Source organism: Serinus canaria, chromosome 6, assembly GCF_022539315.1.
Source record: "Serinus canaria isolate serCan28SL12 chromosome 6, serCan2020, whole genome shotgun sequence".
In the NCBI taxonomy this organism is placed as follows: domain Eukaryota; kingdom Metazoa; phylum Chordata; class Aves; order Passeriformes; family Fringillidae; genus Serinus; species Serinus canaria.
The window spans coordinates 20129287-20144312 of NC_066320.1; the positions used below are offsets into that span (position 1 = coordinate 20129287).

General features: G+C 37.7%; 1 protein-coding gene across 5 annotated transcripts in view; it reads left to right on the top strand.

Annotated features, from left to right (window-relative positions):
- Positions 1-15026, top strand: part of DNTT (DNA nucleotidylexotransferase) — a 145524-nt gene that overhangs the window by 69211 nt on the left and 61287 nt on the right. For all 5 annotated transcript variants that reach the window (XM_030241268.2, XM_050976613.1, XM_050976612.1 and 2 more), the window contains 2 exons: positions 2951-3125; positions 9621-9746. In XM_030241268.2, the coding sequence (XP_030097128.2) occupies positions 2951-3125; positions 9621-9746 (301 nt within the window). The remainder of the gene's footprint in view (positions 1-2950; positions 3126-9620; positions 9747-15026) is intronic.

The following is a 15026-nucleotide window of genomic DNA, read 5'->3' on the forward strand; positions in this document are numbered from 1 at the left end:
AATTGTGTTTTAAGCTCATCTGAATCACTCATTGTTTATTTCCCCTTTGAAGTCAGGTTAAGATTAAGATAAATTTAATGGCCAATTTCAGAAATGAAAAAGGTTAAATGTATAGGAATGGAAATGTGATGGGTTGAGGAGGGCATTTGTCTACATCATGTCTGGTATTATAGTATTTAACTTTTTTGCCCTAATGTGAGACTCAAAGTTATGGCTTCTGTTTTGGTACAATCTGGAAGAGCACTGGAGAAAAATCTTAGGAGTAAAATATCACAGATGTGGCATTTGAGAGTAGAAACACAGTCCAGACTCAGGTTTGTCTGGTTTCAGCAAACCAACTCATTCTGAAGGAAGCCTTCCTCCAAACAGTGCTTTACAGAAGTGCTGGTTATGTCATGATGCAGTTTTCCAAAAGCTGCATTGTTAGATAGGTTCTCTGAGAAGCTGGAGGAAAACCAAGTATTGATCACATCTCTGGAGTGTACAACTGGGTCCTCCCTATAAAAGTGCATTTCCACAGACTTCTTTTCAATCCCATCAACTTTGAAAGCCTGAGGAAGAAGGGAGGGTGAAATAATTTCTAGAGCAAGATTGAAGCAGGTATTGAACATCAGTAGGCAATTAGCATCTGATACAAAACTAATTGAGTTCTTGGGGAAAAAAGAAATGAAGGCTTCTGTCCTGGATCCTATGTTAATAATCTGTAGAGGACTGTGTAAATGCTTTATCTGGGCTGCTTTGACACACAGGTATTTCTTGCCAGTATTTTACACTTTCTGTAAGTTTTATGAGGCATGTGTTATGTTTAATTTCAGCTTAGCTGCTACTGGATAAAACAAAACTATTTAACTGTTGATTTTTGCTTTTGAAAATGACAGAGGAAATGTTAAATGTGTTATGTTCTGTGCCAAGAAAGTAGCACAGCTGTACAGGTATGAGAGGAAACTGGAGCACAGCAGCTAAACTGCTGCTGTGAGCATAGTTATGGCAAAGTTCCCAGCTCTGCAGCTTGGTACAAATACATGACATATGAATATTTTATATGAAGTGAAATAAACCACAGGAAGCAGAAGTTCTATGTCTCTAACTGTTTGGTTTTTTAACTCAAGTATAAAGATGTGACAGTTTAATTAAAGTAGGACCTAGCAGGGTTAAATAATAATAAACCCAACAGTGTTTCATGGAGATTCACTTAATCTGTGTTTGTAATCTTTAAAAAAAAAAAGAATTGGGATTTATTCTTTTTCAGTGGACTCTGCTCTACAAGTTCCACTATATGGAGAGAAAAACATTGTGCTATAGCATGACACACATTTCTGAAGTACAGTCCTTTCTGTACCTTTCTTACAGTTCCAAAATACAGTATGTTATTGCATTGGAGAGGAGTTTGGTAACAGTTTTCTATGGAGCAATTCCAGTATTTTTCATTGTGATTTCATGCCTTAATGAAATTGGTGATCACTCATTTGAATAAGGATGACAGAGATAGGCCAAGGGATTTTCTTGGTTTTCTGGAAGGTAATTTTCTTTGAAGGGTTGTGCAGTCTGCCTTTAACAGCACACGTCATGTTTTGAAGTCCATGTTAACCAGTGATTGCCACCAGTGTCTCTCTGCTTTGACAGGCTGATGGGTCCACTTCTCCAGCTCTTGCAGAGGGCAAATCTGTCAGGTCCTCCACTGGAAATTCACTGTATATGCAGAAGGCTGTCACCTTCATGGGCTACCAGAAAGTCACAGACTTTCAAATGGATGTGGCTGCCATTAAGACAATTTATGTTCCAACTCTAGCTTCCTTTTGTAAAAATAGTGTCAAATAGTCACTGCCTGTCTGTGCCTTTCCTGCAAGGAGTTTTGGAATCTGTTGCCTGATAGAAATGAATGTTGGAATATTTTTTCTAGATACTTAAGTTCTACAAGTTGATGAAAAAACCAATTTTCTCCTTTCTCTCATGTTTTTTTGTGAGAGTGACAGCACCCTTGTGGGATGCACAGGGAGCAGGAGCATTCAGAATCATTCAAAATTTCCTACCATATCTGTATTTTTCCAAACTTGCTGAGAAACATCAGCAGGCCAGACAGAAGCTTACAGATCATCCTAAGTATGCATGTAATCTTTTCTTGAAACACAGCTTTGTCCCTGTCCATTATTTTCCTGTAATGGGTACAGAAATGTCTCTTTTTAATCTTTAAAAGGATCACCTTTTAATCAGGTGATCCTTTCCAATGTTGTTCTTGTGCAACAACTGAAATTTACTGCAATAGCATTTGTGCTATTGTATTTTTAGGCAATGTACACCATATAATGTATTGAATAACGTTTCAGGCTGTAAATTTTGTATTCACCAAACCATCAGTTTTGTTATCCTGGCTTAGCAGTGAGGAAATGGTGTTTATATGGAGCATGTAGTTCATAAGATGTAATTAATGAATATTTGGCAGTGCCATATGTAATGAACGGCTTCATACAAGTACAGAAAACTGAAGTATCCAAAAAGATATTACTAGCTGTAAAGTTTTAAATAAATATTGTTAACTGACTTCTTCATGTTATAAAGCTTTCCCTCATTGATGAGGAATACTGGGAAGACACTGTCAGGTGTTGTCAGGCAGCCTTTTAATTATGGTACTGCTTGTGTAAGCAAAATATTTTCAGAATTGCAAAGAATGTGTATTAGGTTAGTGTCTATGGAAGGTAAATGATCCTTCAAGAAAGAAAATGCTGCACTTACAGGAGCTGCCAGACTACAGTCTTTCCTCAAGGCAGAGTCAGTGACTAGAATAAATATATGGTGAGATGAAAACTTCAGTGCTTCCCACATCCTAAAGTACCATATACACTGCAATTGTCAGGAAATGGATGGTAAGTAAATATAGAAATAACAGCTTTGTATCTGTGTGCAGTTGGATTCAGTGGAAAAAAAAAACAACTTTTTGTGCACTTCTTGACAGTGATTCTGTCACTCATATTGTGGCGGAGAACAACTCTTACCTGGAGGTGCTGGACTGGCTGAAGGGACAGGCTGTGGGTGACAGCTCTAGGTTTCAGCTACTGGACATCTCTTGGTTCACAGCCTGCATGGAGGCAGGAAGACCAGTTGATTCAGAAATGAAATACCGCCTCATGGTAAGACAGATCCTGCTGAGTGAATACAGTGATAGCCAGAATGAATGGTTGGGATTCTATTTTTTTTTTTTCTAACCTAATATATGTATATAATTGTGTTGTATTATTATTTTTAATTTTTTTTCTTTGAAATTTATATGAGTAGTTCACACAGATTCAATAGAGTAGAAACACCTTCCATGCCTTCTTTATCAGTGTATGGTAATGCTGAGTTACTGTCATCACAGGGTACCAACTGGTAAACACAGAATCACAGAATGGTTTGGGCTGGAAGGGACCTTAGAGATCATCCAGCTTCTGCTGCCCTGACATGGACAGGGATGCCTTCCACTAGATCAGGCTGCTCAAAGTCCCATTCAACCTGGCCTTGAACACTTCCAGGGATAGGCCAGCCATGGCTTCTCTGGACAACCTGTTCTAATGCCTCAACACCCTCACAGAAAAGAATTTCTTCTGTATATCTGATTCAAATTTCCACCCCGTCAGTGTAAAACCATTGCACCCTGTCTTGTCACTGTGCCCTTGTAACAAGTTCTCTGTGGCAGCCCCTTAAATTACTGCAAGGCTTCTGTTAGGTCTTCCTGGTGCCTTTAAGGGGCTGAACAGCCCCAGCTCCTCTGCAATATCCATCAGTGAGGGACTTGTTGCTGTTCTGGTTACTTGTGGTATTTGCTCAAATACATCAATATCATGGTAAATATCCCAGGGAGAGCAGAGCACTTCAATAGGCTGTTGATGGCATACTTGGCTTCCTCAAAACAATGCAAAAATATTACAACTTTTGCTGTTGCAGGGTGATCAGGTAACAGCTGTGCCCTGGAAGGACCTGTGAAAAGAAGACTGATGTAGTCTGGGGACATGGGTTTACAGATTGGCACCATCGAGTAAAGTTGTGCTAAATTTTAATATATTCTATTATCTCTCAGTGGAAGCTGTAAGTCAGAGGGTGTTGAAAGTGGCAGGCTGATTATTTGATGCATGGTGTTTGACCTTGAAGCAATGGAGGATGATGTTTTCCTCAGATCTATATCTGACAAATTACCTGCTAATTTCTCAGATTGGAGCATAGTGAGGAGCAGTGGTGCTCAATACCTTGGCACAGACTCTGAGTGGTGGGGGTTTGATGGGGATGCCGGGCGTGCTGTGCCCAGCTTGTGCCCCTGAGCCATGAAATAGGCCCAGCAGGGCAGCTGGATGAAGCTGTTCCCTGTTCTGCACCCAAGCCCAAGCCTCCCAGTGATGGCTTTAATGTGCACAGGCAAAGGAATTTATTCATATGTCAAGAGAACTACAAGTTTGATCTAAAGCTCTCTGAAGTAAAGTGAGGGATTCCTGCTGATTCCTGACGATCTGGATTGGGCTCTGTGTGACCACACTGGGACCAGGGTGGGATGTGCAGTCTGTGCCCTCCTCTGAGGCACAGAATGCATGAATATTTAACAGCAACATTGCTCTGTTTGCTGCTTCATCATTTTGGTATTTGGATTATGAAAGATGATTCAGAAATACCATCCTTGTCCAAGAAAAACTCTAGCTCCTGATTATTTTTTTCCAGTCATATTGCATTTTCCTTGCCAGAAAATATTTCCCAGGTTTTTACATACAAGAATTACTGTTTAATAACAGTTTGGGTTGGGGGGGAGGGGGAAGTGAATACACCAGATGGAGCTGTCGCTCTCAGGCTCAGCATGATTCCATGACAGAATGTGTGTTTATATTTGAAATCCATCCAAGGATATATTTTTGCAATAAATTTATAACATTTTTCAGTGAATCTGCTGGAGGGAGAATAGACAAAGGAAATTAATACAAAAAGCAAAAATACAAAAGGAAGCCTTGTAAGAAATGCTTTATTTTATCTTACAGGCCATAAAAATATAAATACAGGGAATGCAAAGAATTTCTCTAAACAAGTAATGCATCAAAACCATGAACAAATCCTGTGAACCTTCCTGAGAGTTTCACGTCAGCATTAAAAATGAAACAAATTACCTTTTATGCACATTCTTAATTTTGGCAATATGAGCTGACCTATGGATTCAGATAACTCAGAAAATGTGCTTTCATAATTTTTTTTCCTTTTCAAGGCTAGAAACACTTTGTATTTCTCCAAAATGTCTCCATATTTTTTTAAGTCAATGATATTTTTTTTAAGTCAACAAAACTGCCTTAGTTTTATATAAAACTCCTTTTGGAATACTAGTGTAGCATAAACTTCTGAAAAAGGTATCAGCCCTGTCAGGAGATCATAATTATACTGTGAGGCTGGCTCTGCAAGTAAAAGCTTGTGTTTTTATTGAAGTATAAAGATTTCATGCTAATAAATGTAGAGTACAATAAGGAAGCCAGTAACAGCTATACTGGTGTTTTTAAAGCTTATAAAGCCAATCTTAATTATATAGTGGCTCTGAAGTAATAAATATTTTGTAAAGCAAACAAGGAGAAAAGAAGAATTCTAGGAGTGTAGCAAATTTTAAGATAATTTTATTGTTGCAGTGTCACCATGCTAATTCTTTTTTCTGCCTTGAGAAATGAGGAAAGATTGAAGTAAAGGTTAATTTTCTTTTTAAGTACTAGACCGAACTCATACATAATGTAATTTAATTGGAATTTCACTGAAGACAAATTTGGTTCGTTATGTCAGACTTGTAAAATGTGAAATGAAAGTGAATTAACAAACCTTGAACTCAAGCTAGATCATTAAGGTTTAGAAGTAAAAGGAATGGATTGCAGTGGGGGAATGTTTTGGGTGCAATCTTGTCCCCATGTAGTTTTGTGGTCAAATTCCCATTAATATCGATAGCAGCAAGAGTTCATCTTCCAGATCCTACAGTAGCCTCTTTGGAAGGTTATTCATTCAGGTCATTTGTTTTACTGCATTAGTAAAAAGAAATGCCCTTCTTCTTGCAAAACAAGGGGAATAAAGTCAGAGTTACAGACCATTAGCTAACATCCCAATTACAGTTGTCATTAAAGTACATCTTCCTGTGGTAGTGATGATCCAAGAGATGCTCTGATGTCAGTGATTTATAGAGAATAAAAGGTTGGTTGACCAGGCTTAAGATGGACAGAATTATTATTGATTCATTCAGTCACAGTTGACTTTTAGGGTTAGTAGCCATCATTTAGTTTAATAAACTTTGGAAATATGGTAGCCAACTATCTGCTTTGAAAAGGAAGCAAAATATTTCTGTGGCCAAGGTGAGCCCTTGTGCAGAGACACCTGTCCTAGCACAAGCAGATGGGTATCCTTGACAATAGCAGGAGATGGACATTAATGGGTACACAAGGGCATCCCCACATGCCAGAAACTACTGATGCTTCCTGGGTTGTGGAAGAGAAAGAGGCAGAGGGGAGAGAGGTAAAAAGAGAGGAAGAGATCCATAAGGGTTGCTGCATACTCAGCAGCCTTAACAACTGTGCTGTGACTGCATCTCTTCTGCCTTTTCCTCAGTCAGAACCCAGAACTTGTTAGCTAATTAGTTTTTGTTTGTTTTTGTTTGTTTGTTTTTTCCTTGAAAGGAAAAGAGATTTATTTATTTAAAGAAAGGATTTTTCTCCACATTAGGGAAAGTACGTACCATCTTTTGATCTTTTGTCTTATCATGTGTCAGGAAACATATTTAACATTTTCTGGAGCATCTCACTCTGTTTCATTGTGAAAGAGAGAGGCTGTAAGTAATGGAAGAAATCCTTCATACTGACAGTCTGAGTTTCTCAGGAAATAAAAATGAAACTTATAAACTGTCTGCCTTCTCTTCATAAAATGCTGGATATCAGAAGACTTTATTATTTGGTCAGTGCTGCCTGGGCTTTACAGAGCTGCTGGCTGCTTGTCTCTGTGTACTTCATTCACTGCTGCTTCATTTTCTCCCTGTTGTTTCCCTGTGTCATTATACTTCTTGGTGTGTTAAAAAATAATTTGACAAAGAGCAAAGTAGTCCCCCACAATATTAATTCTGCAACAAAGTCTGTCTGCTTTACAAATTGATGCTACTGGTAAAGACTGTTTCTCCTGCTCATGCCATGTGGAAAATGTCACTGTGAAAGAGTAGCAAGTGACATTCACTGCAGCCTGCATGTAGGGTAGAAAGTCTTGACTAGCTCTAGTGGTTAGGTAGCCTACACATTTAGATATTCTTCAGTGGTTGTCCCTGTGCAGCATACTGCAAATTCATTTTAATGTAGAGTTATCTAAAAAAAAGGGAATTTTTAATGCTTGTATTTTTCCACTTTTGTTTTATCTTTAGTTGTTTCTTCCTAGTAGTAGAAATTACTTTTGGTCTAATGTGTTTCCAGGATTCCTTGTTCTGTACTGTAATTGCTATTGATGGAAGTTTAGGTTTGTCCTGTAATCTGTACAAACAATTTTTTTTTCCATCTAGTTTTCCCACCAAATATCAATTTCAGCAGTATCAATTCAGCTCATGTTCTGCTGCTGATAGATCCTTTCTATGGTTCACATGCATGCATTACAATATTCCCTGCAAATCAGACTGTAGTAATTATTGTTTGCCAGATGTTTTTCCTATTAATTTCTATCCAAAATTTCTTCTGTTCTTATATATAATCAAAGCCAGTTAACTAAATGCATAACTCTTACAGATAAAGGAAAATGCTCAAGTATCTCTACTAAGGCAGGAATAGGACGTTTATGTCCAGTCTATTACACTCTTAAATGCACAGATTCTCTGTCTTGGTTTTGCCCTCCTCCCCAGCAGCAGCTGATGCTGCCTGTAGGGCTCTTGTTCTTTGTGTGTCTGTGTCCTGGAGAAGGTAACAGCTTATTATATATTCTATTCAGTAACATTGTTTGTTCACAGTCTTTGCAGCTGGCACTATCATTTCAAGCAGCATATTAGCACTAATCAATCATAGTTTATATGATTTAAAATCAATTTTAAAATATAAATCATGAATGTGTGCAGAAGTGGATGAGTTGTGTTGCTGTCCTGACAGAAACTCATTTTGGTTATTCCCAAGACTGGTCTTACACATAAAATTACTTTCTTCCTTTCAGGGTATGCTATGAAAACCACCATATAATTCACTGCTCCTTCAGTTGTGCAAGCAAATACCTTTTGTGTGTGTGTGAATACTGTTATTTAACTACTCTGTATCAAATACAAAGGCAATTTAGCATGAAATTATAATTGGGGGTGTGGTTATGAAGGTACACACATATAGGTTTGCTAGCCTTTGTGTGCTTGGATACAGGGGAAAAGGGGCTCATCATTCCATTATTGGTGTGAAAATTCTTTTATGTATTTTCATGACATTTGAAATTGCAGTTGTTGAACCCTTTCCCTGTGGTTTTTGGATAGTGCAATGGGATAGGTTTTTGACACACCTGCCAAGCAAAAGGACCAAGACCAAAAAATACAGGGAACTGCTGAAGGTTCTTCATGTTTCTGAAGTATTTCAGATTTGGCACATTAAAGAAAGTGAAAGAATTGAAGGACTGGATACATAAAGCAGCAGAAAGCCAGTGTGAGATTGCCTTTTTCTAGGTGCTTCCTAGTCAGGACATTCACATGTTGAGGCCTTGTGCTCAGGACTCTTTTGCCAGTGGGGATATGACTGGATCCTGCCTTTCAGGAGAATTCCCATTTTCAGGGGTGGCTTGCCCACAGACCTGTATGACCTTGGCCTATTTTGCATGGAGCAAAATTAGGTGAAAAGTGAGTGAGCATGGAGGCAGCCTGGAGATTGGGAAATGCCCATTCAAGTCTTGGCATGTGGCTCCTTTTGCTTGCTTTGGTGAATGTGTAAAAAGGATGTCTGGATTGGATCAGCATCTATGGGAATTGGCTAAGGAGCAACCACATCACCAGCTGACTGTTGGGTGAATAAAGGATGGTAATTACTCTTCTGCAGCTGTTTATAAATGTTTCCTTCACTCTAAAATGACTCCAAAATTAAACATTTAGCTGGATGAATTAAATCCAAAAGAAAAAGTTTGCTATTGTTTTACCTGCAAGAGGGGAGAAAACTCGATTTCCAATTCATACAAATTTTTTTTCTTCACTATTGAATTTAGCTATCGACTAAAAAAGTCAATAGACCATTTCCCTTTGCTCTAATATCCCTAATCTTATCTTGAATAGTCTAGTGTTTTCTGTGAAAACTCTGTGTTTTAGAGCTTATCTGCTCTTAAAGTTTTGTAGTTTTTAAAACTTACAGCAGTAGTGAGAGTAGTAGAGACACACATCATTTAGAAAGACCTGTTGGTTTTTTTTTTTAATGGCAGTTCCACTGACAACTCCCTATAAGAACTCACTGCAGAAAACCAAAAATCCCAGTAATCACCAGATAAACTGTACTGTCAGTCCAGCCAATGTGAAATCACCTGTTTTTCATAGCAGGATGACAGGAGCATTATTATTTTCTTGCCTGCTCTTCAAAGGTTTTATTTTGGGCTCACGAAATGTACTTTTTTGTATTTTTAAGCTATTTGCCATGTGTGTCACTAACTCTTTTTTTTTACCTTGTTAGGAGCAATCTCAGTCTCATCCTCTGAATACACCTGAATTGGAAATGCCATCATTTATTGCAACAAAAGTATCTCAGTATTCATGCCAGAGGAAGACAACTTTAAATAACTACAACAAGAAATTCACGGTAATATTTATTTTATCTATAAAATAAAAATAGTGTAATTAGAATAATTACTATAATACTTGCTTCAGTATTTTCTGTGGCACCCTCAGCAAATTCATGAGTAAACAGGCAGCATAATAACAATTTTAAAAGTTATAAATCTGCTGTACTTAAATTAAAATTGAGTGCAAGCTTAATTGCATCCTCTAAGTGTTGCTGAAAGCTTAAGACAGTGGATCTTTAAACACATTAATAGCTTGTAAACACATGAATTTTTAAAACAAATAATAGAATAACATTCCAAAAATATATTTTAGCCTTTCACCACACTCTTGTTTGACAAGCTGGAAGTATGATAAACAAAAGTTGGATTTAGGTGAGCCCAAGGTTCTTCACAGTTGCTGTGCTGCCTTTTGGTTTGCCCAAGTTCAGTTCTTCAAACTATGGTACTAAACCTCAGATTTTCACAACTGAGCAATTATGAAAACAGACTGCATGTTAATTACTTTGACATCACAAAACCCCCTTTGAATTGTCTATTTAAATAGAAATCTTGGAGACTGTCATATATCCTAGTTAATGCCCATAAAATTGCACATTTCAGAGGGTATGAAGGGTCTGAGTCCTCAGGTCTAAATTCCTCTGGACATCTTGTGCTCAATGGCTCCTCCTGGCTCTAAATACTCAGTGACCACTGTTCAAAAGGAAACATTTCTCAGACTCTAATGTAGTGCAGTCTAAATATATCTGGCATAGTTACATGCATATGTTTCAACTATAACATCAAACACTTCTCATTTTCCTAAAAATTTATTATGTATTCTGTTATTATTTATAATTTTTATGATTCTACTTGTGTGTTCCTGTAAATACATACAAATACTTCAAGAAAATGTTGTTTGTAAGATTCATATAAAAAGAATAGCGACAGATATCAGTTATTTGTGAATGTAAACCCTTTACAAGGTAAATGCTAAAACCTCTGGGTATTCAGAACTAAAGATAAACCTACAAGGAACTCAAAAACTTCCTGATCTGGGAATGCACCGTTAAAAATGAAGCAACCTAAAATTTGGCTTGTAGTTATGCTTTGAAATAATCAGCAATTACATAAATATATGTTACTGTTTATGGTAGTCAAGTAGGTTAAACTGTTTGCTTATTTACAAAAAGCACCTCTTTGAGCAATGTGATGGGAGTTGAATTGTGACCCTGTTTTGAGTCTGAGGTTGGACTAGGTTGGACCAGACCTCCTGAGGTCCCTTCCAACCCCAATGTTACCAATATTCCCAAAACTGCTGCTTTTGAAATGGCTGCATTTCCTTACCTCTGCTAGAAAAACAAGGCTGTGATTGTAACCATTTAACCTCTTGAAAGCAGCAGTTCTTTTTCACTGGTTATAAATATCAAATACAAGCTTCTGTAGGGGAAAATGTCAGACCAAAGGTAGTATGACTGGAACATTATGTAAAATACCAAACTTCTTGGAGAAATAGGAAGTAAGTGTCTTAGTTCTACGCTTCCTGAAAGCAGTAGAATGTGGGACCTGGCTCTTTGATGAATTTTATTTATTACAACATTTTTTCAGACATTCTAAAGGTAAAAAATTGAAAGGAATGTGGCAGATAATGGCAAAGTAAAATGGTTGCTCCCAGAAGACACAAAGTTGTTGATTTAGTTGCCATTAGCATTTAGACCACATTCTTGGAGTGGTTTCTGTTATACCTGTGTTTCACAGAGGCAGTCCCTAAATTGCTTGTAGGTTTATCAAGGCAGCAGTCTTAATGTCAAAATACAGCTTGTATTTGTTAAGTGAATTTAGCTGAACACATTACAAATGGGGCAGTTTGATGATGGGAGTACTGAGATTCCCTTCTGTTACCCTATATGTCAAACATTTCTGGGTAGACATTGGGTTTTGTGGTGACAAAGGTGTCAGTTTTTCATCTTCAGCATATATTGAGAGTATCTTCTCAGAGTTCATGCTGTGTTTTATTTCTGGGCAAATTTCTCTTATATGAGTCTGTCTAGATTCAGCATCTAGACAGTTGTAGTGGAACTTCTCAGGGCTGTTGCTCTTACTCCTCACAGCCAAAGCTGGCAATGACAGCTGAAGGGTTGGGTGTTTATGGGCTGCCAGACCTGGCCCATGCCTTGGAGAACTGCCAGTTAGTCTGCCTAATGTCACAGGAGCCTGATTTTTAGATTTGCTGTTGTTTTGTTGGCCTTGTATTAATCCTGTAATTCATGTTCTCAAATAAAAGCATTCCAACAGATTTCTCAGTGCAAGCACTTAGCAAATGCACTGAAGCATTGGTGTAATTCACTTGTGCATGCTGTGGGCAGCCAACCATTAAATGACAGATTTTCCTTGGGTCAATACCATACAGCCTGAAAATTGGGTCCAAACCATCTTGAGTTATGTGTTGATGATAGCATTTTGTTATAACAACCTTATTCTGTGGGTCAGGCTTGTTCCCTTTTCTTGCAGATTTTCTGTTTTCTTTGGTTAGCTTGTCTTCTGATCATGCCCATAACAGGGGTACAAACCTACTATCTGCTAATGCATTCTTTGATGAATTTTTGGATTCTTCCTTTTACTGGACTTTGCCCTGATATGTAGAATCCAGTTCCCCTGTCAAGTAAGTAGGGGTTGTGGTTGAGAAAGTGTAGTAATTACACTGGAACATTCATTATTAGGCAGCAATGTGGGTGCAGCAGGATTGATATGTCTTGGTTTCTAGGGAGAGGCACTTTTGGGGACTTGATTTCTGAAGAAATTGATAATTAGTGATCCTTTTTAATCTTGAGTCCTGTTCTGCATATATTTTATCATGAAAGACTACTTATTAAAAAAAGTATCAGAGATATTTGATGACAGCTCATGAGGAAAAAGTGCTGGTTTAATATACTGGGTACAATTTCAATGTTCAAATGTCTCATGTTTCCTGTCTGTTGTTATAACTTGCGGAAAGTTACAACAAACCAGTTTTACACATGGAAGAAGCTACAGAAGGGTTGACATAAATTGCAGATGTCAAGGTTTTATTACTGCATTCAGTATGGGGCAAGTTCCAGTCAAATAATTTATGAGCTGCTGTGTAGTGAGGCTTGTGGTGTGAAGAATACACCAAGAATGTCAGATGCCAAGGAGCAGACAGTGGAACCATGGTTCAGTTGATGGGGTAGAGATGCAACTGCTTCAGACACGGTCTCTGTGCAGTCTTGGGGTGCCAGTGTCCCCTGGCCTGGGGGCAGGCAGGCTGGGAACCCCTGCCTGGGGCTTTGCTGACCTGGCTGGTCCAGGAATGTCCCCGAACACATGACCCTACTCACAGGTGAGCTGTGGCTGCTCGGATGGGCTTAGCTGCAAAACAAAAGAGCAGATCCTTTGAGGAGTGTCTGTACCTTAGCAAGTTTCCTTTATGTTTGTCTTAAATATTAAATGTTATTATGGAATATAATATTCCACTATTGTTCTCTGGCTTATTTGTAGCTATCTTCCCTCTCCCACTGAAAATATACACTTGGAGGCTGCATTGTGTTTTCTTGTGCTAAAATAAAAGGAGTCATTTTGCTGTGCCCAGGAGGGGTTGTTGGATTTGAATACTAATATCAGACTGCAATAAAATTCAGAAAGACATTCTTCTGTGAGGAAAATACAATTTAATTCTTACAGAAGAAACTAATTAAGTCAGAGGCAAATGGTTGTGTGATTCTGAGGCTTATTGCTAATGCTACTGGATGTTACTTTGCTTTGGCTGTTACTCATGGTAATGAGAATGTGGATGTTTAGCACAGGAAAGATGCCTGGTTTTCTTTCCAGTATGCTAGAGAAAAATAAAAAAAGAAATATTTCTTTCTTCTTTTGTATCTACCAAAGAATGTATCAGTTATGCCAATGGCTCAAGCAGTTATTAATATTATTATTATTTCATTTTAAAACATATCTCAGAAGATCCTCAATTGCAGTTTTATAGTGAACTTGGGAGCTGCGTAGTGGGAAACCACTAACTGAATGGATACTCTTAATAATATATAGTGTCCAAATGATACAGCTTGCTTCAGTAAAAATCTGCAGACTGAACCTCTGAATTATGATGTGAATGTGTGCAAAGGGGTTGCCTATTCAAAATTAACTGATTGCTTGGTCTGAGGAGTAAATATGTATTCAGATTTTTAAGATAAATGGGAAGGTGCTTTGTAAAATACAGAGTACAAATGCATCTTTACTTTCCAGCAGTTTAAATTTGTGTGATACATCAGTCTATGTTGCTTTCTTTGACCATATTAATGTATGTAATATATATGTATTTTATATTTCTTGCAACAGTATCATGTAGGTCATTGTTATGTGATTAACACTCTAACTGCAGTTCTGTGCTGTGTCAGCAAACCTTTTTTCACATTTGTATTGTTTTCTTTTACATAATGTGGAATAATATGAAAACTTCTCATGAATTCCTCTCCATTGCAAGAAATGAACTTGTTATTGTTCACTAATATGAGGAGCAACTGGAACTAATATGTTTATTTCTTGTAATGGTGTTTATGCAGGCACCCTGAGATCATGCACATTATGCTTTTATTGTTACTTTCTCAGCTCCTTTGTTTTTCTAGCTGATGTAAAATAACATGATAAAATCTTAGAATCTGGAAAAGTATTGGGCTTTTCAGTCCAGATACAAAACCAAAAAGTCAGACTGAACAAAAAGGGGTAATTTCATTTATTTGGAAGTCACTTTAGTCAATATTGCATGTTAGCCTAAATTGCTTAATTCTTCTTGAAATAAGCACCTGGCAGTATTCATTTTCTCTCTCAGCCTATACAACAGTCATTCACATGCCAGATATCTCCTCCTACCAAAATACAAAATTGAGATTTACAGTGGTGGAAGAGAGAGGGAAATTATTTGAGTGAAAGCTGCATTCTAAAACTTTGGTTGGTTTGAATGGTCATCAAACACTGATGATGCTGATGTGATGAGAAGTAGAACCCATCCTTTGGATTGGCCACCTACTAAATAAACAAGTAGAAAAGAGTGATTGAGAGGGAAAGCAATGTAACTCAAATTGCTGTTCTGAGTATAACAGGTTCTCAAACACATACTATGTAAGATTTTTGGGTTTTTTAGTCCCAATTTGCTATTGAGCTCTTTGGCTCTTTTAGCTGATTTGTGCTGCAGTAGTGTTTGCAGACTCAAGTAAGGTAGGAGCATTTTTTGTGAGAGATGCTGTGCAAGCACATTGTGAAAGCATTCAAGCCCTGGAGCATTCACAGTCCCAATAGAGAGTGAATGG